This window comes from Psammomys obesus, unplaced genomic scaffold (assembly GCF_907164565.1).
Source record: "Psammomys obesus unplaced genomic scaffold, mPsaObe1.curated_primary_1811, whole genome shotgun sequence".
In the NCBI taxonomy this organism is placed as follows: domain Eukaryota; kingdom Metazoa; phylum Chordata; class Mammalia; order Rodentia; family Muridae; genus Psammomys; species Psammomys obesus.
Window position 1 is genome coordinate 14,632,908 of NW_026585698.1, and position 26,232 is coordinate 14,659,139.

General features: G+C 39.9%; 1 protein-coding gene across 1 annotated transcript in view; it reads right to left on the reverse strand.

The window, feature by feature from the left end:
* Window positions 1-25,999, reverse strand: part of LOC129670453 (solute carrier family 5 member 4-like) — a 63,415-nt gene extending 37,416 nt beyond the window's left edge. The window contains exons 1-7 of the mRNA XM_055598973.1: window positions 25,865-25,999; window positions 25,169-25,240; window positions 22,270-22,374; window positions 21,001-21,060; window positions 9,563-9,667; window positions 2,628-2,733; window positions 1,348-1,428 (exon numbers count right to left, since the gene is read on the reverse strand). Of these exons, the coding sequence (XP_055454948.1) occupies window positions 1,348-1,428; window positions 2,628-2,733; window positions 9,563-9,667; window positions 21,001-21,060; window positions 22,270-22,374; window positions 25,169-25,240; window positions 25,865-25,999 (664 nt within the window). The remainder of the gene's footprint in view (window positions 1-1,347; window positions 1,429-2,627; window positions 2,734-9,562; window positions 9,668-21,000; window positions 21,061-22,269; window positions 22,375-25,168; window positions 25,241-25,864) is intronic.
* Between the last annotated feature and the right edge of the window lie 233 nt (window positions 26,000-26,232).

The following is a 26,232-nucleotide window of genomic DNA, read 5'->3' on the forward strand; positions in this document are numbered from 1 at the left end:
ATATATATATATATATATATATATATATATATATATATATATATATGTTTCAGCATTCTGCCAGACCCAGATGGTTCCTATATCCACAACAGTTCCAAAGCAGCTACCACAAGTGCTCCAGTCTGATTTCACAGACTTCCATCAAGCTAGACCTGAACTTTCCCTCATAGCCATAGGTTTTCTTACAGACCCTGGACAGCATCAGAACAGCCTCTTCTTCCTGGACTTGGCCAGCATTTCGGCCTTTTAACCTCTCTACAGCACCCCCAGTCAGCAGGAAGTAGCCAGAAGAGAATCTACACCTATTATTCACTTAATACTAACAAAAGGCTGGAATGGTGTGCTTCAGGCCCAGGACAAGCAGCTCCAGGTTCTCCCTGCATCCCTCAGTTCCGACCTGCTGCCTTGTGTAGCTGGCAACTCTCTACGGGCAACCCTCTACCCTGAACTTTCCAGGGCAGGGGCTTCCCCTCCTCCCCTTGACCATGTAATCTGGCCATTTTGTTGCTGTTTTCTCTCTCTCTTAATCCTTTGCATGGCAACCAAAAGGTGCGTCCAATGTACCTAAATTTATACACTTTAACTCGTCTTACATGAGAAGCAGCCCAGTTCCTCATTTTTTTTTAATTATAGAAAAAGGGAAGAATATTAGTATTTAGGTATCTGCTTCTGGGTTGCCTAGTAACCTATGCTGTCATCGTGTGTCGCCGGTCAAGTAGCCCTGGCAGGTGTGGTTACGTTGCTCTTTAAAAAGATCAACCCACCTCTCTTGGCTCTCTTGCCTCTTAGCTCTTGCCCTCTCCCCTTTCTCTGTTGGGCCACCTCCCCCTATTCCTCCTATCATGTCTTCTCTCTCCTTCTCCCTCTCTCTTCATCTCCATCTAATAAACCTCTTTCATATAAAATCTGCTGTGTGCATCATTATTATTTAATTTGGTCCTAACAGGTAACTTACCCCTGGCCTATGCTCCTCTAAGTAACCTAGTTAAACTCAATGGTTCATTAAGTTATACTTGGATGGAAACATTGGTGGGGGGTTCTACTTAGTGTCCTATCTGGGTGAAGAGATACTTGTTCACATCTGCTCAGGCAAAGCTCATGCAATAGTTCCTACCAAGAGATGAACAGGTCTGGCACTGCCAGAACTGAAGATATGTTCTTTTTCCACCCATATTTTCTATCCACTGGAGCTGAAGAACCCATCCAGCTGACTCTTAATATTCCCATTAAGGGAACTATACCGTATGGAATTATGACCCCGTAAAATTGGGAGGCAACATTACAGAACAGTCAGAAACATCTCTCATAGCTTCCCAGCCCAAAGCAAGGCACACTGTCATCACTTACCAAACCCCATGAGAATGAAAGAGCCAACCAACATGATAAAAGTCTGGATAGAATCTGTGTAGATCACTGAGGCCAGGCCCCCTGTGGAGAGAAAAGAATAGGCCAGGATGTTTTATCCATGAACACTGATTCCTCTGTCTTCAGCTCTGGGCTCTTCTCTATTCCAAACATAGAAACGAGTCAATATAACATAGCTCCCATGTGAGCCACAGCTTCTCTTGACACCAGTTTCTCCTCAGTGTTCATTGATGCATTTAATTCATTTCCTCTTTCTCCTGTCTTACTGAGATGCAAAGTTCTGTGAATTATGGTGTCGTTCCATCTTGGTAAGTTTTGAATATAAAATAAGAGGATAGTGAAGATTTTATGCCCTAAAAGTTTATCAGAATAATCTGCTCAATTACCCCTTTGGAGGTTAGTATGTCCTGTCTCAAACAAACCTTATTTATTTGGGACACATCACTGTTTTATTAGCATGAGTCCAGAGATAATTACTGACTTGTGTGTTGTACTAATGTTGTGTACAAGACAAATCCTCTTTAAATTCTAGACTCACTGGATTTTCCACCCAAAGGTGTTTCCTTCTAGGGAGTATGATAAGGAAAGAAGAATGATGTAAGGAATCAGAGGTCAGACCCCTATCACTCGTGAATCTGAAATTGTGTTCAATGCACAATAGTTACTTCAGATTATCTTAATTGTTCCACTATTTTTTCCCCAATTCACTGGGTATGAACTATACCAGCTGATTTAAAATAGATGCAAATGAGTTTAATTTAGTATGCAAGAGATACTAGATCAACATCAAAGGTTCATGGGAGCCTGCTTGGATCGTTGCCACCCACCTTTCACAATCAACCCCTCCCTGCAGTTCTCCCATTTCAGTTGTGAACACTCATGGCTCAGTTCAGTGAGTCAACGTTTTATGTCAGTTTAGCGTCACATTGTATTTCCCAGTCTTGGGTTGGAGCCGCCCCTTTGGTCAAGCCTTCTACATATTCCCTCAGCATAATTGAAAGTGGTGATTTGGGTACCAAACACAGAGCTTGAGTGAAACCGTAACTTCCCCAATCCATCTTTTCTTGAATCCAGTTACAATCACTCTGTTGTGTTTGTTCTCGTTGCTGATCTGGCCCTGTGCTTTACTCCCATGGGGGCAACAGAATGGTATCTTGATTTGGCAATCACAAGGCTAATCCTGAGGTCACTAATCAAGGGGTGGAGTGGGGATTTGATAAACAGAACACATTACAAATGAATATGCCAAGCTGCAGACTCACCGGTAACTGTGTAAACTGCAGTGATAGCCAAGAGGATGAAGATTGCCAGGTAAATATCTAATCCTAAGGCCAATTGAATGAATATGGCTCCGGAAAATATGTTTGACTAGAAAAAGCAACAGTCAGGATAAGAAAGAAAATTATTTCAGACATCTCCTTTTTGTATTCCAAAATCTACTTGTGCTTTCCTGATAGCTTTGCGTTATTATGTTGAGAGACCACTTATATGTTCCAACAACAATATCCCTGCAAGCCATCCAGCAAGTTTTACTCTCTCTTCTGCATGCTGAGAGTTCGTACTCAATCAAAACATGAAATTAAGTAGAAGACCCCCCAAACTTTTTCTTGTGTTTTGAGGCTCAGCAATTACTTATACAGTCTCTTGAGCAGAGGTCTTCAAATAATATATTATTAACATTGGAAATGAAAAGTTTGTAATTGTAAGATTTTTTTTCACATATAGGGTTGGGTCTGCTTCAGAACAACTACTAGCAGGAATTTGTTTCTCTGCTATGGAAATATTTTAATTTCAGTGATATATTTCATCGTAGACTTCTTGAAAGCATTCACAACTACACTGTTCCTAAACTATCCATGAAGCAGGTGTTGTTCTTATGATCAGCTTGAAGCCAAGGAAACTGAAGCTCAGAATATTTGGCTTATGTCACCCAGACAGGCAGTTGTCAGCTATAGTTTTGAGCCTGTATGATGTTCCTCCAAATCCCAGACTACTCTTAGAACCTTCATGAACTACTACATTAGACAGGAATAATTTAATGTCAAACCAACAAAAAAGATAATACTATGAGTTAAAAATGCAAGACATGGGAATGAATTGACGTCGGCCCTAATAATGATAGAAAGATCTGGAAAGGAGAGATGGTGACCTTTATGTGGAATGTGGGAATTAGACTGTTCACATTGCCAACATATATTAGCTGGGAAGCAAAGAATCAATTTTAAATGTGAAGATAAAGCTAGTCAAAATTTCTTCTAATTTGTATGAGGGTGTTCCATCTTCAGTTCTGAACAAAGTCAAAATAGCCTATGTAAAATTCTCAAGTTAAATCACACAACTCATCTTGACAATAGGGTTTTCACTGAGAAAGTAGAATAAATTGTAATAAAATAATCAGCACTACATTTGATATGCACATTAGTCTTGTACATGTAAAAGAGAAAATTTATAAGAAATCTTGAGTTGGGGCTTAGTTTTTCTTATGATATGGTTGAGGCAATTATAAAAACATTTTTTTGTGTATTATAAAAGTGGTCAAACACATGATGGCGTGGTTTGCCGGACTTCTCAGTTATGAAAAGAAGGAACAAACACACATGTATGAAGTTGGGGAAGGCAGAACCCTCTTCACAAACTGACTGTCATTAAAGGTGTTAGTATGACTCCTGGCTAAGGATGTAGATGACACACCTCCTCTATATGATCAGTTCAAAAGGAAGAGTTAGGATGAAAAAGAACAGGTTATTCCCAAGGCCAGACAGAAAAGAGGGAAAAGTCACAGAGGGAGTGAATGGTAGGACAGTGAAAAACAGAGAAACAAGCTGATTCATTGAGAAACAAGCCACACAGAGCTTACTTTTCCCCAGGAGGGGAAGGATGAGCAAAAGCCAAATCCAAAAGGGATGTCAGGCAGCCTTGGAGAAAAGAAGATGCTATTGCCCACAGGACAAGTCTCAGCTTTCACAGTGACTCCTGTGGTAGGATGTGTCAGTGTGGAGAAGAATTCTCTGTCACTTCCCATGACTAAAAGGAGTGTGACCATGTGCCTCCTGCAGAGGGAGCCTGTTGTCCAATATTGAGCTATCCTCAAGGCTTGAGAACAAGTAAGGAGCCTGAGTTCAACCTGTCTCAGCCCCAAATTCAGAAGTGGCATGGGATGCAGTTGTGGGCACTTATTCAATTGTATATAAAATTGAGATTATGGTATTTCCAGGAAAATGGAACCATAAAAAAGCAAGGCTAAGGATATATATAAAAGAAAGTTATATGGAGACCTGTTTCTAGGATAATCAAGAAGTTCAGAGGATCAAGTTAAAGAGAGAACATCAGGTCTTGAAGACAAGGTAGAGAAATTGGACACTCAGTTAAAGATGATGTTAAATTAAAAAAAAGGCAATAATTGCCTGCCAGCTATTAAATGGTTCTGAATATATGAAGGTTTATAATTTTTAAAGATATAATCATACCAAGTTTGCAGAATAGATAGGTATCTCAGTGTTCATGACAGAAGGCTTACCTTCGCTGTTGCTTTTCTGCTGAGCTAAATCACCCTTTTTCTCTACCTTCATATCCTAGGTGTCTCCACAAGCAGTCTAAGTTAAGGATACAAATCAAAAATTAAGAGAAAGGACATGTGACATTTGTCTTTCTGGACTTTGGTTACCCCATTCATTGTATTTTATGGTTCCATTTTTCTGAACAAGAACAGAAAATATGTGAACTCTATAACTCTATAAAAGACCATGCTCATGAATAATAAGTAAATAAAAAGGAGAAGAGACCCAGGTCAAAGACACAGAAGATATTTTCTACAAATTACAGAAGAACATTTTTCAAATCTAAAGAAATCTAAAGAGTTCTAAAAATCTAAAAATCTTAGATTTTTTAAATATAAAGAAAGTGATATGTATTAAGGTCCAAAACTCGTACAGAACACCAAATAGATGGGAGTAGAAAAGAAACTTCCCATGTCATATAATAGTCAAAAGACTAAATGTATAAGAGCAAAGAAAGGATAATGAGAGCAGCAAGAGAAAAAGACCAAATTGTGTATGCAGTCACACACACACACACACACACACAAAACCAAAACCAAAACCAAACTGGAAAGGCATTATACCATGCCTAACTCCTCTGGTTATATAGTTCGTCTCCAACCTTATGAAGGCCACTGTCAAAAGAAAGATGGCCACATGATGTTATGTAATATAAAACCCTAAAGCAAGATGATGGTTTTTTGACCCTGGAAGGAAGGATCTGAGCATCAAATGGAGAGTGTGGTAATGGCTCTTCTAGAAAAAGAGAGAACATAATTTGGGTAAATCATATAAGTGTAAATTCTTGTAGACTCAGGGTCATAGACCTACAGCCATAAGGGTACCCAATGAGAATGTACATTGTCACATATGGGAGATAAAAGAGCTAAAAGCATACACCAAGGCAAAGCCTTCTGTGCTCTGAGCTCAGCCTCTGGTTGTGAAACCACTGAACCAGGAGCACAAGCATAAGTTTTTCCAGACAGAAGGCTTAGAGGTACTGTGTCTATGTTTGAGAATCTATTACACTACCCCCCCAAGGCTGACCTAAAATTACATTCAGAACGGACCATCAGTAGGTACATGGAAACATTCAGATTGAAAAACTCATGTCTTAGTTGTAATAATGACTTAGCTCAGTAGAAAAGCAACAGTGAAGGTAAACCTTTCTCTCATGAACCTTGAGACACCTATCTGGTCTGTAAATATGGTACAATTATATCTTTAGACACAAATACATACTAACAAATAAATGACTTTTTTCATATTTTCTACCCTTGATGCTGAAACTTTAATTTTTCCTCTATTAGTAGTTTCCAAGGCATGTAATTTTTTAAAACATCTTTTAACTTTTTCAATTAAAAATGTTTTTTTTCAACATTTAATTATCATGATATCTATTTTAAAGAGGTAGTTTTACGATCCTGTACAACAACAGATCATCTGGAGGTATCTCCATCCCCGACCTCAAGCTGTACTACAGAGCAATAGTAATAAAAACTGCATGGTACTGGCATAGAAACAGAATGGAGGATCAATGGAACCAAATAGAAGACCCAGAAATAAACTCACACACCTATGAACACTTGATTTTTGACAAAGAAGCCAAAACCATTCAATGGAAAAAAGACAGCATCTTCAACAAATGGTGCTGGTCCAACTGGATGTCTACATGCAGAAAAGTGAAAATAGATCCATATTTATCCCTGCACAGAACTAAATGCCAAGTGGATCAAAGACTTCAACATAAAACCAGATACTCTAAATCGGTTAGAAGAGAAAGTGGGGAAGAGCCTAGAACTCATTGGCACAGGAGACAACTTCCTGAACAGAACACCAACAGCACAGGCTCTACGAGCAACAATCAATAAATGGGACCTCATGAAACTGAAAATCTTCTGTAAAACAAAGGACACTGTTGTCAGAACAAAATGACTACCTACAGATTGGGAAAGGATCTTCACCAACCCTATATCTGACAGAGGGCTGATATCCAGAATATATAAAGAACTAAAGAAGTTAAAAAGCAATAAATCAAGGAATCCAATTAAAAAATGGGGTACGGAGCTAAACAGAGAATTCTCTGTAGAGGAATATAGAATGGTAAGAAACACTTAAAGAGATGCTTAACATCCTTAGCCATCAGAGAGATGCAAATCCAAACGACCCTGAGATTTCACCTGACACCCATCAAAACGGCTAAAATAAAAAAAAAAAAACTCAAATGACAACACATGCTGGAGAGGATGTGGAGAAAGGGGAACCCTCCTCCATTGCTGGTGGGAATGTAAACTGGTACAACCACTTTGGAAATCAATCTGGTGCTTTCTCAGACAATTAGGAATAGTGCTTCCTCAAGACCCAGCTATACCACGTTTAGGTATATATCCAAAAGTTGCTCAAGAACACAACAAGGACATTAGCTCAACTATGTTTGTAACAGCTTTGTTTGTAATAGCCAGAACCTGGAAACAACCCAGATGTCCATTAACGGAGGAATGGATACAAAAATTGTGGTATTTTTACACAATGGAATACTACTTAGCAATTAAAAACGAGGAAATCATGAAATTTGCAGGCAAATGGTGGGATCTAGAAAAGATCATTGTGAGTGAGGTATCCCAGAAGGAGAAAGACAAACATGGCATATACTCACTAATACAGACCTATTAGATATGATAAACATAATGAAATCTATACACCTAAAGAAGATAAACAAGAAAGAGGACCCAGGGTAAGATGATCAAACCTCACTTAGAAAGACAAATGGGATGGGCATTGGATGTAGGAGAAAACAAGTAACAGGACAGGAGCCTACCACAGAGGGCCTCTGAAAGACTACCTAGCAGTGTATCAAAGCAGATACTAAGACTCATAACCAAACCTTAGGCAGAATGCAGGGGATCATATGAAAGAAGGGGAGTTAGTATGATGTGGAAAGGATAGGAGCTCCACAAGGACAAAATATATCAGGGCACAGGAGTCTTATATGAGACTGTTTCTCCAACCAAGGACCATGTATGGATATAACCTAGAACCTAGTATTGAAAACTGTTTCTGTGTGCCTTGTGAATAAGGAACGAGTGAATCCACAGGCATTTTTTTTTCACATTCTCTTGAGCCATTCTGCAGCCATTTTGATCTTTATGTTTTCATAGAAATATCTGCTCAGATGTAGCCCGTGGTAGCTCAGTAACCAGGTGGGTTATCTTAGTAAGGGGAACAGGGACTATTTCTGACATGAACTCAATGGCAGGCTCTTTGACCTCCCCACCCCCAAGGGAGGAGCAGCCCTGCTAGGCCACAGAGGAGGACTTTGCAGCCAGTCCTGAAGATACCTGATAAAACAAGGTCAGATGAACGGGGAGGAGGTCCTCCCCTATCAGTGGACTTGGAAAGGGGCAGGAAGCAGATGAGGGAAGATGGGGTTGGGAGGGAATGAGGGAGCGGGATACAACTGGGATACAGAGTTAATAAAATGTAATTAATAATAAAAACAAAAATAAAAAAGGAAAAAAATAAAGAGGTAGTTTTAAACAAAATAAAAGGCAATTAAAGAAACTCAGTGTAATAATATAAAGTGCTTCCCTTCTGGTTCATGTGGTTAGTAGTCAAACTGATAATAAAAATATTAACCTGGACTAACTCTGAGAAAGAATGAAAGGGTGACTGTTGAAAAAATAAAGATCAAAATGGCTGCAGAATGGCTCAAGAGAATGTGAAAAAAAAATGCCTGTGGATGCACTCATTCCTTATTCACAAGGCACACAGAAACAGTTTTCAATACTTTATAAATATTCAGTTGGCCCCGAAAGATTCCAGAATTCTCAATCTTCCCCTGGCACAGGCATTTTGATAGATCTGCAAACTTTGTGACCACTCTGATTCCTGTCAGTTTTCCACAACTGCCACTCAGTCCTCACTTGTCTCCAAAGAATGATGAACCACACATTGCCTCTTGGTCTTCTTGTTAGTCAGCCATGCTCCCCTTCATAGAACATTTATTTAGTTCCAAACCAAAGTCATTTCTACTGATCAAACAGACTTGGTACTTAGTAAGATTGTCATTGCTTTTAATGTGTTTTGTAAGTTTTAGTTCACATTGTACATGTGAAAGAGGAGGCCATGAGATGGGTCCTTTCTATTTCTGAATAGTTGTTGCTTAAAGAGAAGTTTTAATATATACTTACAATATAATATAATATAATATAATATAATATAATATAATATAATATAATATAATATAATATAATATAATATAATATAATATAATATAATATAATATAATATGAAATATTATATTATATAATATATAAAATATACTATTATGCTTACATAATATTTAATTATATTGTTTAAACCTCTAGTGTATTAAATATAGTTAACATTGAATATATAATGTATTATAATTATGTATATTATAAATATACACATCCAATTTTTATATCCTTAACGAGAGAGCAGATTTGCACCCCAAAGGCTTGTAGGATTTGATGGTTTATAACTTTATGGATACATAATCTCTGAGTTCTCCTGTATCTCACTGATGCTGTGTAGAAAAATCTCAAGAAAGCTAAAGATCCAGGCTGCTGAGGACCTTATCCCTCTAATCTTATCAAGCAGTAGTTGATAGCTAATATGTCAGGAGGTTCTGAACTCACAGAGATTTTGATGGCCAACATGAGGAAGAGGGAGAGGATGGAGAAATAGATCTGGAGTCTCTTCCCACCAAACCGCTTCCTGAGATATTCTGGCATGGTCATCACCTGCAGAGAGAGACAGCAACAGGGATTCACCTTCAAGCCTGCATCTGCTAAACACCCATGAGCAGTTAATTACTATGCAGGGCATCTTGGGAATAGCCAAGTGGGGAAGGTGGGGAAGGCAGGAATGATCATGGGGCCTTGAGGTAGATCAATTTAGGATTGATTCCTGACATTTACTAGATATTGTGACCTTTGGAAAATAGTTTTAAATCTCTTTTATTATCTGTGACTCGTGTGTGTGTGTGTGTGTGTGTGTGTGTGCGCGCGCGTGTGTGTGTGCGCGCACGCGTGCTATCTTGATCTCTCTCATATCACAATGTATCCCAGAGTGGTCTTGAACTCACAATTTTTCTGCCTCCATTTTATGAAACCTGGTGTTTTAGGTATATACCACCATGGTCACCTGCAGTGTGGGTTTAAATGCATGTAGATATTAAGTACCTACAACACCAAATGCTGTATAGCTACAGAATGAACAATTTGTGTTATTTTCACTAGTGCTGCTGTGCATTTAAAAGCAATACTTCTTGTAAGCAATGAACCACAATTATGGGTAAACAAATTGTTGATTGAATGGATTGCAAATATTTATCTCTGTAAATATTCACACGATTACCTTTTTAAAGATGCGTTTATTTTAATATGTGTATTGGTGTTTTAACTGCATGTATGTCTGTGTGAGGGTGTTAGATCCTTTGGAACTGGAGTTATGCACAGTTGTGGGTTGTCATGTTGTTGCTGGGAATTGAATCCAGGTCCTCTGGAAGAACAGCCAGTGCTCTTAGCCACCGAGTTCGCTCTCCAGCACTGATTATCTTTTTTAAAAGAAAAGAATTGCACAAAATGTCTTCTTGAGGAAATGCCCATAGTGTTTATTACTGAAGTATGAAATTGAATATATCATCTTGTATCACATTAATAGCATGGGATAAAGATATAATCCAACATTAAAAGAAAAACAGAACCTAAAAATAAGCAAGATTTGCAAGCCCAGCACAGAAAGAATGAGGAAAAGATCTACATGGTGGTCTTACCATTGCTTGATGTCGAGATTTGCACAGATAAAACCAAGTCATGTGCTGTCCATGAGAATGAAAGGAAGATACAATATTACTGCAGAAATCCTTGAAGCCAGCTCTCTTGTCAGGCTCAGAAGCCTATGAGGACAGAGTGCTTTCAGGGGATGGACATTGGATGCTCACTAGAGGACAGATGCCAAAGGCCATTTTCCGCTTCTGATCCGCACAGCGCTGTACAGTGCTTGACAGTCTGAGAGTGCTCAAGTGGAGCCAAGCATAGCTCATGTCTTTAATCTCAAGAGAGCAAGCAGTGTACCTAAATAACATCCACCTGACCCTAATTATGAAGCATAAAGAAGCAAAGGACAAGGGAATCATGAAAATTGACACCATAATTTCAAATGAGAGGCTGAGAGTATAGACACAGGCTTGCCACCAGGTTGAAGGTGCCACAGCGTCAGCACTAGAACAGTGTGTATTGGAACTGTGGGAGCTAAACTCTAGCCAGCATCCTAAAACAGAAAAAAAAAAAAAAAGGAATTGACACTATGTGCCTAAGCTGTAGGCACTTAGACCCTAAGTCCTAAGAGATACATAAAAACCAAGCCCAGAAAAGCTGTAGAATGCACCACCAAGCCCAGAATGCTAATGTTTGCATTCCTTTGTGGCTCACCACCAACCACAGACCTACTGTCTTCCAACCCTCTCTTCTGCAGCCACCACACTTATTCAGACTCAGGCAGCCTACATCTGCTCTCCCTTTTCTCTGCCATTCTGGTCTCTCTAGGGTACTCCCAGAGCAGCCACTGCTGCCCTCCTCATCTCCATACCTTGGGATCCTCCGCCCACACAGAATGAACCTGCTGCTCTTGTAGTTCTCGGTTGCCCTGCTCTCCTCTACCATCCTCCCAGACCATCTCAATTTCTTTGTGACTCCCCTGTTTTGTTCCATGAAATCCATAGCCACCACACTTGGCAAGAGACCCAGACCCAGATAGGCTTCCTTTCTCTCTTCCACTCTAGTCTCTCCAGGATATTCCTAATCCTTCCAACTAATCTCCTCTGTCCAGACCATCTCCATCTTCTTGGGATTCACTGACATCTATTGCTGGACCCAGGGTACCTCTAGTTCTACCTCTGCTGCCCTTCATGGAGCCCTTTCCCTCCTCTTTCTTTTCTTTTATATTAAAACATTTATTTATTCATTTTACACCCCAATCATAGCCCTCTCCCTCCTCTTTTCCTGGTCCCACCCTCCCTCTCTGTTTCCCCTACTCTCCCTCCCCTACTCCTTGGAAAAAGTGAGCCCCCTGCACTCACCCACCCCAGCATATAAAGCCCATCTTCTTCTCCTGTGGCCAGGTAAGGTAGCCCCACCAGGGGAAAGTGATTGTAAAGCAGGCAACAGAGTCCATGTCAGAGTCATCCCCCATTCACCTTACTAGGGAACCTATATGAAGAATGAGCTGCCCACTGGCTATATCTGTGTAAGGGGCCTAGGTCCAGTCCATGCATGGTTCTTGGTTGGTGCTTCAGTCTCCATAGCTCTCCCCACCTGGGCCCTGGTTAGTTGGCTGCATTGGTCTTCTTGTAGAGCTTCTATCTTCTCTGGGTGCTTCTATCCTTCCACGAGACCCCTTGTGCTCCACCCAATGATTGGTTGTGGTTCTCTGCATGTTTTCATCCCCTTCCCTTTCTTGCTTGACCTTCACATATACCACCCACTGCACTGATCTGTGACTGTTTAAACCCGACGACAACAAAACAAGTGACAGCTCATGCTGGTGAGAATGTGGGGTAAGGGGGACACATATTCATGGCTGGTGAGAGTTCGAACTTATACAGACACTATGGAAATTGGTGTGATGGTTCCCAAGGAAGCTTGGAATAGGTCTATCTCAAGGTCCGGCTATATCACTCTTGAGCATATACTCCAAAGATTCTACAACCTTACTCAGAGATTCTTGCTTATCAAGTTTACTGATGCTCTGTTCATAATAGCCAGAAATTGGAAACACCTTAGATATCCATCAAATGATGAATGGATAACGACAATGTGTTATATTTACACAATGGAAAATTATTGAGCTTTTAAGAAAAATGAAATTTGCAGATAAATGAATGCAGCTAGAAAAAAAATCATTCCGATTGAGGTAATTCAGACCCCAAAACACGATTTTTTTTTAAAATAATGATGGTAGCTTTTCAAGCTTTTGAAACACGTGCTACAATCCAAATAATTACAGGGGTTACGTACCTGGTAAAGAATTTGGGGAGGGAGTATTTTTTAAGGAAGGGGAAATAGAATGTATTGTTATGAAGAGAAAAGGGGGAAACTAGAATAGGATTAACTAGGGAGGGAAATGGTAAAGAAGGGAAAGGATGGAACATGGGGAGGAAAAACTAACACTAAAGGCCATGAACAATATGTGTAAACCTAGTACTGTAGAAATTTCACAAAATATGTACATATATGAATGTAATCTAAATAGAGTACCAAATAATAAGGAGGACAATGCCCCAACTAGATATGCCACCAAGCAAAACCTCCAGTGCCAGGAATGAATTATATCTTGTTGAGTCATTGACAAGGGGGTCCCATATAAGCCCCCTAATACCATAAGCTATTGCCAAGGCCATTGGTTATTTTCTAAAACCCGGTTGTATGCCTTATTTCTGAAGACAACATTTATTTATGTCATTGAACATAGAAAAGTCAAGTTGGTGCTTAACCAGAAGCTCACCCCTACTGACTAATAACCATGGTATGGCAGGTACTCTGCATGTTGCTGGAGAAGAAAGATAATCACCAAAATTACCTAGCTACAAATCCTATTATTTACAACAGTGACCCACTTGCAATATATACTGGTATAATAGTGACACAAAGGTTATGGGAGTAACCAACCACATTGTGGTCAAATTTAAGGCTCACTCCATGAATTGGAGTCCATAGCACTATAGTGCTAAAGGGGTCAATAATCTGACTAGATAGGAAACAGGCCTAGGGGAAACCCCAATACTATTATTCTGCTAAAGGATATAGCAATAAAATGACTCCTAATGACATATTGCTATACCCTTAGATCAGTACCTCACCCAACTCACATTAGAGAAGCTTTAAACTTATAAACTTTCCTCTTAGAACTGTTTTTCTTGTCTACCAAAGTCCTAACTAGACATCATATCCTACCAAATTGTGGAGAGCTGCTTGTTTGTCGGGATGCTTTGTTATAGAGCTCTTAGCAAAAACCATGTTTTCACCCTGGCCTTCACCTGGAGACAGGAATAGACAGGATGTTTTGCCAAATTCACTTTCTTTTGTTTGTGTGAGGATCATACAGACAGGTGGTCAAGGCAAACAAGTTCGACTTTTTGATGAACTTCATTGTATTGAAGAGCTTTGCTCTGACTATAAAAAGGGACTATGGAATAAACTGGTGCCTAGTTTCTACTGGAAGCCCTCTTGAACAGATCCCATGTGTGGTGTCTTGGTTGTTTTTCTCTTTTTCTTTCAGTCCTCACTCCCCATTCAAGAACTGTTTGACTCTGCCAGCAGGCTCTGGCAGTTTGGGTGGGCTCTGGCAGCTTGGTGTCTGAACAGGGACCTTGAGATACAGGGAAGCAGTGGAGGACACTGGGGGTGTTGGCGAGCTCGGATCATAAAGTAAAGAGAGAAGGGTATGGTGACTAAAATTTGAGATTAAAAATGGGACAAGGCAGTAGACTTGTGTTTTTTGTATGGCATTTAGTTAGAAATAGTCTGTATATGCAGCACAGGACTGAGAAAGTAAAATTTTTGGGGTTAGAGAGAAAGAGAAAAAAAAAGATGAAAGATTTCGGGACAAAATGAGGTTAAACCATCAGCTTCTCCAGAAGAGTTATATATCCTTCCTTATGATAATAATTTCTTGTTAGAAGAAGGCTTAGAGGGTGACTTAGATCCTGATGAGGTTGCAGAGTTAGAGGAAGAACAAACTAAGTAGAAAGAAGAAGATATAACTGAGTTTTATGGTTTTCCAATTATAGAGCAACCTAATGGACAGGGTAATATGGTGAGAGTCCATGCTCCTATACCCTTTAAAAATTAAAAGAATTGAAAACTGCATGCTCTCAGTATGGTACTACAGAACCTTTTACTCAAGCTCTGTTAGAGTCCTTGTCTACTGAAGCCCTCTGCCCAGGGGACTGGAAGCAATTAGCAAGAGAATGTTTGACAGGAGATCACTTATTATGGAACAATGTCAAGCAACACCTAAAATCACTCAAGGTAGAAAAAGAAAAAAAAAAGGCAGCTTCTAATTTATCTGTTAAGAAAGCTAATGGTTAATTCTGCTACAAAGCCTCTATGGTCATAAAAATTGAATTCAACAAAAAGCACAGTGTTTTGTCTGTCTATTTTGAATGTGTAATGCTTTGTTGTTTGGAAATGTTAACAATTTTACACAAGATTCAAATTTCAATGTTTCTTGCCATCAATATAAACTACAGGTTCTGATTGTCTGACAGCCTTTAATTTTGGTTCCTGTGAATGTTTCTCAGGCTTGGTAGCCTGATAAGGGCTCATATTTTAAGCCACTTTTATAGAATGTGATAGGACTTGGTTTATTACTCTTATTAGGAGCATGTCTCCTACCAGTGATAATTAAATTCAAGGCCTTTTAGAATGTTAAAGCTGATCTGCATAAGACTAAACTCCAGTGTCTACCCTAGTGAAGGTTTGTAGTCAAAGACAGGTAAGATCTCTCTGAAGAACATTCAACTTAAAACAGGGCATGAATGATGGAATTCATGTACTAATGATGGGTAAGAATATATCTTTCAAGAGAGACAACCTAAGACAGGCACAATCTTCTGCTCCATAGCTCTTAAGTTATAGTCAATTTTAAAAATATAAAAAGAGAGACCAGTGGAGAGCCACTTGTTTGTCAGGATGCTTTGTTATTGAGCTCTCAGCAAAAAACATATTTTCACCCTGGCCTTTACCTGGAGACAGGAATAGACAGAATGTGTTGCCAAGTTCACTTCCTTTTGTTTGTGACAGTAGGTAGGATGTTTTTTCCAAGTTCACTTCCTTTTGTTTGTGAGAGGAACACACAGACAGGTGGTCGAGGTAAACAAGTTTGACTTCTCAATGAACTTCATTGTATCAAAGTGCTTTGCTCTGACTATAAAAAGGGACTGTGGAATAAACCAGTTCCTAGTTTCTACTGGAAGCCCTCTTGAACAGATCTCATGTGTAGTGTTTTTTTTTTATTTTCTTTCAATCCTACTCCTCACTCAAAAAACTATTCGACTCTGCCAGCGAGCTCTGACACCAAATAAAACCCCCAGCAACAGAAATAGGTTGTATCTTTTAAGTTATTAGTGGGGTCCCAAACCCCACTGCAAACATTACAGGCTATTGGCAATGCTACTAGTTACCTTCCACAACCTAATGGTAAGATCATATTTTAGAAGTTACCACATACTTATGTTATTGAATAGAAAGAAATAAAATTAGTGCTCAACTAGAAGTGTCACCCAAACTGAGTAGTAGTATTATTGTGCTTATAAAACAAAAAATAGTGGAGAAAAAAATTAATCACCAATCTCACCCACTTACAAACCCTGTGAGCTACAATACCAACCTTTCTGCAAGATATGCCCATTGATGAAATAATGACACAAATGTGGGAGTAACTAACCACTGTTGGATTAGATTTAAAATCTTCTCCAAGGCATGGGACCCATATATGATACTTGTAATGATGCCAAGAATCTGAAACAAGATAGGTCATGGACCATAGGGGAAATCCTTCCACTATTAGTCTGCTGATTGAGTAAAGCAAAAGTCTTCTAACAACATATGCTATATCCATAGATTAGTGTACCACTCAGCCCTCATCACAGAAGCTTCTTTTTGCAGTAGATGGTAATTGGCACAGAGATTCACAATTGATCCATGTTCAGAGAATAAGAGCTTTTGGAGCACTGAATACTAAATGGGAGGACTTTATCACATTCTTTCCCTCAAAGCTCAGAGACTGTGGTGGTTTTCATAAAAAAAAAAATTGGCCCCCCCATAGGCTCTTATATTTGAGTGGTTAGTCACCAGGGAGTGGCATTTCCTGAATGGATTAAATGGACTAGAAGGTGTGGCCTTGTTGGAATAAATGCCACTGCAGGTGATCTTTAAAGTTTCAAAAGCTCATGCCAAGCCCAGAATCTCTTTCAGCCTACAGGTCAGGATGTAGCTATTTTATTTTTAGATTTATTTTATTTATCTATTACATACACAATGTTCTGCCTGCACACCAGAAGAGGGGGCACCGATCTCATTATGGATGGTTATGAGCCACCGTGTGATTTCTGGGAATTTAACTCAGGACCTCTCGAAGAGCAGCCAGTGCTTAATCTCTGAGCCATCTCTCCAGCTCCAGGATGTAATTCTTACCTACTTCTCTAGCACCACATTTGTCTGCTGCCATGTTCTCTGCTCTCATGTTCCCCGCCATGATGATAACAGATTAAACCTCTGAAACTGTAAGCAAGGCTTCGATTAAATGCTTTCTTTTATGAGAATTATCTTGGTCATGCTGTCTCTTCACAGCAATAGAATACCAGCTAAGACAGTGACCTATGCAGACCTACACAGAAAGATTGTAAGAGCTGTAAATGGTGGACCACTCTAAAGAAACAGCATTTTCCACTCAAACATGGCTAAGGGACATATGGACTCACAGAGGTTGTGACACTGTGTATATGACCTGTACCAGTCCAATCCAGACATCATCCCAGCACAGAGAAAGAGAAGAGAGCCCAAAGTCTCTCCCCTAATCAAGAAAAATGATAAAACCAGTTTTCTCCAATTGACTCTCACTGGGTATTCCAACCATACTCCAGGGCAGGCTTCATACTCAGATGTAGCTGGAAAACACAAAATGGATTCCATGGTTTTCGTTTGTTTGGATTTTGTTGTTTTGGTTTGTTTTAGTTTTTCTTTCTTTTTTTTCTTTTTAGAGAAAGAAAACACATGAAGGTGTGTAGTAATAGAGAGAGAATGTGGGAGTAGTTAGCAGAGAGAAAAGAATAACATTGTGTGAAAATTTTAAATAAAAAATTAAAGAAATATACAATGAAATGAATAAAATGCACAAAAGTCTATTAATCTATCTAGAAAAGAAAGATTTAATGTTTCGACAGGATTTTTTTTATCGATGTGAAATGTCATCCTCTTTAGGAAAGCCTGTTTCTCCATCTAGAAATGTAAATGTTTATTTTATACTTGTATCACAATTTTATCTTGACAGAACATAAATTTTTTATTTGCCTTTTGTTTCTAAGTCTACAGTCTCACAACTGAGAGTTTTTCCTGAGTATCAGATAATACTTCAGATTTGGACTTCTGAGCTGCTTCTAAAATGACCTTGAACTTTGGAACCATTGTCATAGGTTGTGTCTTATATTATTAGACCAGGGACAGAATTCTATGACTTGGATGATTTGTCTCTCAAAGGTTTCATGAGGTTCAAATTTGTCATCCCATATCATGTGCTGGGATTGGGCAATCTACAGTAGCGCTTAGTGGGAAGACTGTTAGGTAACAGTTCTACCATGACAGATGGATTATGCTACTTTCACAGATTGAATGAGTTCTTTAGGGACTGGTGTTTATAAGACAAGTACACAGTATATGCTTGACTCCTTCACCAAGCAATCATTTTATTTTCCATTTCCTCACCATATTTTAATGCAACAGCAGTCAAAGTGTTTCAGGCAACATCTGGTTTGACCTCTATGACTGAGCTAAATAAACTTATTTATTTTATAAAGTATTCTTTCTACCCTTTTGATAGATACACAAAATTAACTGAAACATACTCCAAAATGTACAAAATACCCAATGATTCCAAAGTGAATCATTGCTTTTCCTGTTAACTCATTATCAACTCTCTATAATTTCTAGCTCCACTAATGGATGTTCAGACCTCCAGACCATTAAGTTTTACATCTCTAAGTTGTTCCTAGTGCCACTCACTGTAGCTGGTCTTTGCTACTTTGTAGGCTCTTCCTTTTTCCTCCCTTTATCCACCCTGTTTCACAATATAATACTAGATAGAAGAGAGGGAAAAAAAGGATAGAGAGGAAAGAAAAGACATCCGTGAATAAAGTCATAGGATAAAAAGGGGTCAATGTTATCTTCCTGCTTCCTGATGAATAGGGGCATTGAGTTCCTTGGGGGCAAATTTGTTCTTCACCACCAAGATGTTTAATTTCTTTTTCTTGTTGTTTCTTCTTTGCAAATGACTACTTAACAAATCATGACCAACACCTAACAAACAGAACTCCCTGGTCTCTCAGAGCCCTAGCATTTATATGCCCTCTGAAAAGCCAAATGTCACACCATCACAGAAACTATCTGCATTTGGCAAAATCACACCCCCAGCAGAGCATGAGGAAATCATAGTCAGCTGCTGCAAAGCAGCTCCATATCCCTACACATGGAATTAAAACAAAAGCACATTCTTATAATCTCTCTGTTTTTTTAAAGAAACCGGAATTCCAAAATTCTCACCACAACCTACAACTCTCATTTGCCATTAATCCTATTATCCCTGTCTCAGGAAAACTCTCTTTTCAATTTATTTCCTTCCTATGAAACTGTGATTTATTTTGTAATGTCTTTGTTAAATTGCCTCCCAGACGGGGAGGCCATGGAGGCCTAGGGAATGGGCTAGGAATGTGGGTCTAGGCTCTCTTCCTTTAGCAAGAAGTTCCTGTGGGAGGAACTGGAGCTGGTGCGGGAGGAGGTGACTTTCATCTATCAGAAGCTTCAAGCCCAGGAGGATGAGATCTCAGAGAACCTCTTGCATATCCAGAAGATGCAGAAAACACAGGTGAAATGCCGCAAGGTGCTGACCAAGATGAAGCAGCAGGTGTATGAGCTGTCTCCATGGCCAGAGAGTGCGGAGGTGCTGGCAGAAGGCAGTGGCTGCTGGAGGTATGAGCTACAGAAGGAGCTGAGGACATGTGGTCTGCTGTCCACAGTTTGCAGAACTCTATCAACAGTCTTGCCTTGTCCGTGGGTCCAGCCCCAGAGCCTCCAGTGTCAGGGCTTGAGCAACTGGGACTGCTTGCCCTGAAGACCACTCCAGAGAGAAAATAAACCAGCAGAGACCTTCCTCCACTCTGTACTTTTGCATCTGCTGGTTCAAGAGTCTGTGGTCCTTTCCACACCACCCCCAGATAACTCCTGGGTGTCTCAGAGAGCTCAGAGACTCAGCACTTTTGAGGATATGTGGGTCTAGATAGGACAGTGAGACAAGACTTAGGGTGTGTAAGTTGGGCATATGATCCCAGAACTTGGGAGGCAGGTGGAAATAGGCATGCCAGTTCAAAGTTAACAAAGCAAGTATGAGACCAGCCTGAACTTCGGGAGACGTTTTTCTCAGAAACACAGTGGACCAACTAAATGGCTCAGTGGGTAACGGCATTTGCCACCAAGTCTAAAGACCTGAGTCTGATGTCAGGAACCCTCATGGTGGTAAAGAATCAATTCATGTAGATTGTCCTCCAACCTATAAATGCATATAAAACATTGCACACACCCCAATAAATGTAATTTTAAAGAAAAAAATTGCCTCCCAGAATCCATTTAATCAAATTCATTCTCCTCTTAGCTGATTAAGTAAAGCTTCCTAAAACATTGAATATAGTCACGAACTTTGAGTTACTGGAAGTTGTCCCGTTCCCAGAGGGCAAGAGGGTACATGTCTTTCAGAATTAAGCCTCATCCCTACACGTGCAAACCCACCTCTATTTTCTACCACGCTTCCTGCATATGCTCTCTATTTTTTTAACTGACCTCCAAATAATGCAAGATCTCTCATGATGTTAAACTTCTATGTTTCTCTAACACTCTTGGGTCTGACTTTTCTTTCTTTCTTTCTTTCTTTCTTTCTTTCTTTCTTTCTTTCTTTCTTTCTTTCTTTCTTTCTTTCCTACAAAGGTGATGCCCCTTAGAATAATGCAGGTCATTTCTGATTCCTCCTGATGAGCTTCCCTTAAAGCACATGGATGTTCCTAGATTCAGGTTTCTGTACCAGGTAAAGACAATCACAGTGGTCATTACAAAGGGCCTTACAGAGGTCTCACTCATCTGTGGCCACATTCTGCACCAACTCCTTTCAGGGAAAGATTGGAATTTTTATTGCCTGCATGTTTTAGCAGTAGATCATGAGAAGGTTGAGTATTACTACAAAGATGTTAGTGAAGAAAAGCATACAGGAGTTTTCTTCTGCAAGGCTCATTTGTAGGTCTGTGAATACTCACCCCTGCCTTGATGTAGATGGGAACAAAAATCCATCCAAGAAGTAGCACCATAAACACACTCTGTAAGAAATCAAGGACAGAATGTAAAGTTAAAGAGGCATTGCTTGTGAGACAGAAACTATTGAGTAGAAAAACTGGAAAAAAACCCCCACCCATTTTATTAAATCTTGTCCCACTGAAACAGTTAAGGTCTTTAGACAACTGTCACTTCCTTTCCTCTGTGCTTATGACTGAGAAGCCAACACTTTCTGAGACATAGGATGTGACCCAAGACATGAGGTGAAAGATGATCAGACAACATGGCTGAGTGGGACATATACTTGGGCCTCTGGAAAAGCATAAAATTTTTTATCACAAAGTGTTGCCCTTGGATGGCAGGTGGTAAGCATGATATTCTTGAATGGATAAAGAAATCAGAAGGAAATTTCATGCTGTTTAAAGATTCTTGGTGCTGATCATATCTCTCCAGAGAAAACATTAGCAAAGACACAACCACTCATTAACATATGGTGCTTGCATGTTCTTGACAGGTTTTCCTTCAAAAACCAAATGAGGCAACTACTTTAAACAACTTTCCTTGTCTTTTAGAGGTGGAGACCACACCTCATAGAGATTAGGCAAGTACCATATCACAAGCTAAAGAAGGACAGCTGAGTTCTCTGCAGCCTGAGAGTTACACCCAAGAGGCCCATCTGAACATGAGTCCAGAGACAAGGTTTATGGCACTATCAGACTCAAAATCTGGCCAAAGGGCATATCTGGAGGCCAAGTGAATACTGGAGGCTCTCCTGCTACTAATGTAAAATTAAAAGAAATATGAAGCAAGGGAGGAGCATTTATGATGATTCTCAGTCATTCCTAAGTCCACCCAGGGATGGGATGGTCTGCCTAAACTTTGACCATGATCTGACTTTCTTCTACACTAGTGTCTTCCTCTCACCTCTTCACTATATGAAAACATTGTGGGAAAAGATAAGATCAAGTTTCTGTAGCAGGTGCCAAGTTCTCTCTATTATCTATGAGGGATGTGTTCCCAAAGGATCCCTCAGTGCACTATGGACAATTTTCTCCTGGTGTTTTCTGCACTACTGAGTTAATTTCTTTCTTCTATCAGACTATGAGCTCAAAAAGGGGAGCCATTACTTTTGCATTTCATATAGTTGATTTCTAGAAATATAGGGTCTAGGAAGGAAAGAGAAAATTGAGAGTTCATTTTATTGATGGAAAAATGAAAGTGGATTTCATAGAAAAGCCCTTAACAGCACTTACATTCCATTCTGTTGCTACAACAACGATTCCTGAAGCTGCTCCTGTCCCAGCCAAGCCCACAAAGTGGGTACTGCCAATGGTACTGGCAAAGAGAGAGGCTCCCATCTGAAACACAAGAGAAGGGAGTGTGGCTGAAGTTAAAAAATCCAAAGTAGAGTTATTGACAACAGAGATGATGTCATGTTTTACTCATTTCTTAGAACAGGATTCCACCAGCTGTTGCTCACGTTTTGAAATTGTGTGTGTGTGTGTGTGTGTGTGTGTGTGTGATTTTGGAGGAGTTCTTTTGTTTTATTGCACAAAATATAAAATATCTGAGTCAGAAGAACCCAGAAGTTTACATAGGGTGTATCACTGAATTTCAATGAAAAATACCTTCTGATAGCTTCCTTTAAGAAATGCCTTGAGGATTGGAAATGAGGCTCAGTGATTAAAGTGCTTTTGATTCAAAGGTAAGGGCCATTACTTAAGAACCAGAACATCTCAGAACCCAGTAAATCCAGACAGTTGTGTTAGCCACCTGCAATATCAGAACTCAAGGACAGAAACTGGGGCTTTCTGGATCATGCTGGGTCTAGCTAGAATTGGTGAGCTCCAGCCTCATGGAAAGACCTTAGAGGAGGAGAGTGACCCAGGAAAACACCAAATGTCAACTGTAGGCTCCCACATGAGGGTATACCCATACACTTGCACAAACTTCATACATGCATACACCCCCACACACGCATCCACGCACATACCCATGCCCCAGATATACACATGGTAAAACAGTTACCTTGCGTGCTGGGAGTGTGCTGGCACACGTGTGGAAACTTAGCAGTTGGAGGCTGAAGTAAGAGCCTCTGCTGTACTCTCAAACTCTAGTTCACAAAAACCAAAACAACCGGCCAGTGGCTCTGCCAACTGTGGCAGTGCCAGCCTGTGATTCCAGCACTGGACTTGTGGAGGCAGGAGAACTGAGGCTGAGGCCAGCCTAGGGTTAGTTTCAGAGACCTCATCTCAAGTTAAAAAAATAAATAAAGCAATACATCTTTTTTTTAAACTAAGAAAATCCACTCAAATATATATATATTTGCTTGACTAGTCCTGAAAACTTCATTAGTCCACAGACTGCTTGTTCTCATAGGATATGAATTTCTTTTCATACCAATTTAACATCTAACCTCAGCAATCTTATTTCTACTTAACTGATTTGCTTCCTCTTGTTTTAGGTTTTGTAGGGTGTATCGATCTCGAATTCATCCATTTCTTTTTAGATTTTTTTTCAGGTTGTGGAATCCCTATGTTTCTCTTGAATTGCCTAAGTGTTGTGGTAAGACTTGCTTATCTTTGTATGTGTGATCTGTTTTGGAGAAAGTCCCATGGGCTGCTGTTTGGTGGAATGTTCTGTAGAGCTTTCAGGTCCATTGAATTATGGTATCAATTAACTGTAGAGTTTCTCTGCTTAGTTTTTTCCAGTGACCTACCTATTGGTGAGGACGCATTGTATCCTGATACAGAAAAAAATCTAACCCCCATCTACACACCAGATTCAAAAATGCTACTTAAGGATTTTGAATGCCTAAATTGTTTTAAAACCCCAAGAATGATAATATTTGGAGCAAAATGAAAATAAATGTAATTTCTTTTCCAAAAACAGTTTTATTGAAACACAGCCAGGGTCACTGATTTAAAATATTGACTATGGCACCTCTTGTGCTAAAATGGCAGGATTATGTTATTGAAGATTATACAGCCTTGTAAACCCTAATATGCTTACAATCTTGCCTCCCAGAAAAGCTTATTGAACACTGCCTTGCGGGTACTTTGGTGTTTCTGCAAATATACTGCCAGTCCCTTAAAATTTTTTTTGTGACTTAAACCAATCTTAAGTAACTCAGACTCCAACCTCCCAGCTTAGGACATCCTTTTGGGTCACCTTTCTTTCTGTGCTGTTGTCTGCCACTCTTAAGCCTCAAATGCCAGGAGGCCAAACACTTTTTTTTTCAACAAAATTGGTGCTTGGGACCTTGCAGTGATTTATCTACTTCCATACTCTCGGTCCTCCACAGTTTACTTTTTCTATTCATCTTACTGGATAAAATTTAGCCACATTGCAACTTTGGTGTTGGCTAAGACTTACGCATTTGGAGAAGACAATGTCTGACTACATATCAAACACCAAAATCTATTTTGCACTTGCAGCAAGCAGTTGGTCGTTTCCCAGTCCCCATTCCCTTTCATACTATGTGAATCAGTCAGCAGGTTTTGATAAAGCCATTTTTTAAGGACCCATTACACACAAAATCTGACTCTAACACTTTCCGGGGGCAGAGAGGAAGATGCAGCCTTTTGCAATGGGAATCTAGCCAAAATAGATACACATTAAAACAGAGGAAAATTCCCCCCAAAAGCCTGGGTTGAAGAGGATGGTCATAAACATCACCACAGAGGCACCACATGCTTTCAGGGACTACATACAACATAAGAGTTAACCAGGAATACCTGGCAGAGCTATAATGCTCAGGGACTTACTTGGACCTTAAAAGAAAAGGAGAGTGGGACTAATCCAGACAAAGGGCAAAGTTAGCTCAGGGCTGGGACAAAAAGAGGACTGTGTAGAGCTTGTAAGAAGCCAAGGCAGACAATTCTTGATGATACTATTGTGGAAAGAATCTGAGTAAAGCTCAGCTGAGGACTCCTAAAGGCAAACCTGAACCTCTCAGTTGGTGACACTCCAATTTCTTTATTATAAACCACAATCATAAAGTAGAGGATTTCAGAAAGGAGCTACCAGCATATCATTAATAGTTAATTTTTCTTATGCAGAGAGAGAGAGAGAGGATGAGAGAGAGAGAAAAAATAAGTAGATGAAAAATGAATGAATTAGTTTATCTCCAGAAACCTCTGGCCCACTTACCGGCCACCAGGTCACATCTCGACCAGCCAGGAAGAAGCCCCCAACAGTGCCTCTGTTGCTTTTCACGATTGCCTGAGGAGGAAGGAAGAGGAGAGAGGGTGAAAGAGCAGCAGATGCATCACAGCCCTCTAGTCACACTGGACAGAATGCTGGCAGAAGTGAGTTCTCAGCACTCTTGCTGAGAGAGACACACTCTCTGGACACTGTTGCACGGACTGATTTTCAGTGGTGGTCAAGGACTAGGAGCATTTTTAAAAAGCAGCTGTCTACTGACAGTTGTGGAAATGATGTGAGATTTGCTGTGATGTGTTGGGTGAAAATCTGCAGCACAGAATTCAATATTAAAAATAACTAAAAGAACAAAATGTTGTAAGTGGCCAACCCACCAAGTCAGAAATTCAGACAGTAGAGGGAAATAAATAAAATGAGATAATACGGTTTTTTCCCCCTTTGCTAGGTGCTGGAGATCCAAACAGAGTAATCCTGCTGTTCTTGGTCCTCCTTCTATGCAAATAATTATGTTGCCTTAAAAATGAGCCTAATTGGCACTATCACATATCAAAAAATGTGATTTACACAGAAAGACAATGACATGAGTAATAATCTCTTGTCTCAGTTTATGGTGACACACTTCTTCCCCCCCCCCATGACACTGTACCCCAAGCCCACCCGAAAGCCCTTATGGTTTCCACGTACCCACAGCCCCACAGCTAGCACGACTAGGAAGTAGATGACAATGACGGAGATGTCAGCAGCATTTTGAATGCGCTGTGACAGTACAGGAGGCTCCTCAGTCGGGGCCATAGAGCTAGGACTTAGAGTGCTAGCCATGGCTTCAGGCGGTTCAGTCTGCTTCCAAGGATGAGTCCTATCTTTATGTAGACACTAAATTAATGATTAATCCTCAGCAAATGAAGCGAGACTTCAGGGATGACACATGGACCTTAAACCTCTCCTATGTGTGCAAGCTTTGGGACCTTGGCCCTTCAGCAGTCAATGTTCTTGGTAGTGTGTAAGAGGGAGTGATAAAAGTCAGAAATGGGGTACAAATAAGAAGTGATGAG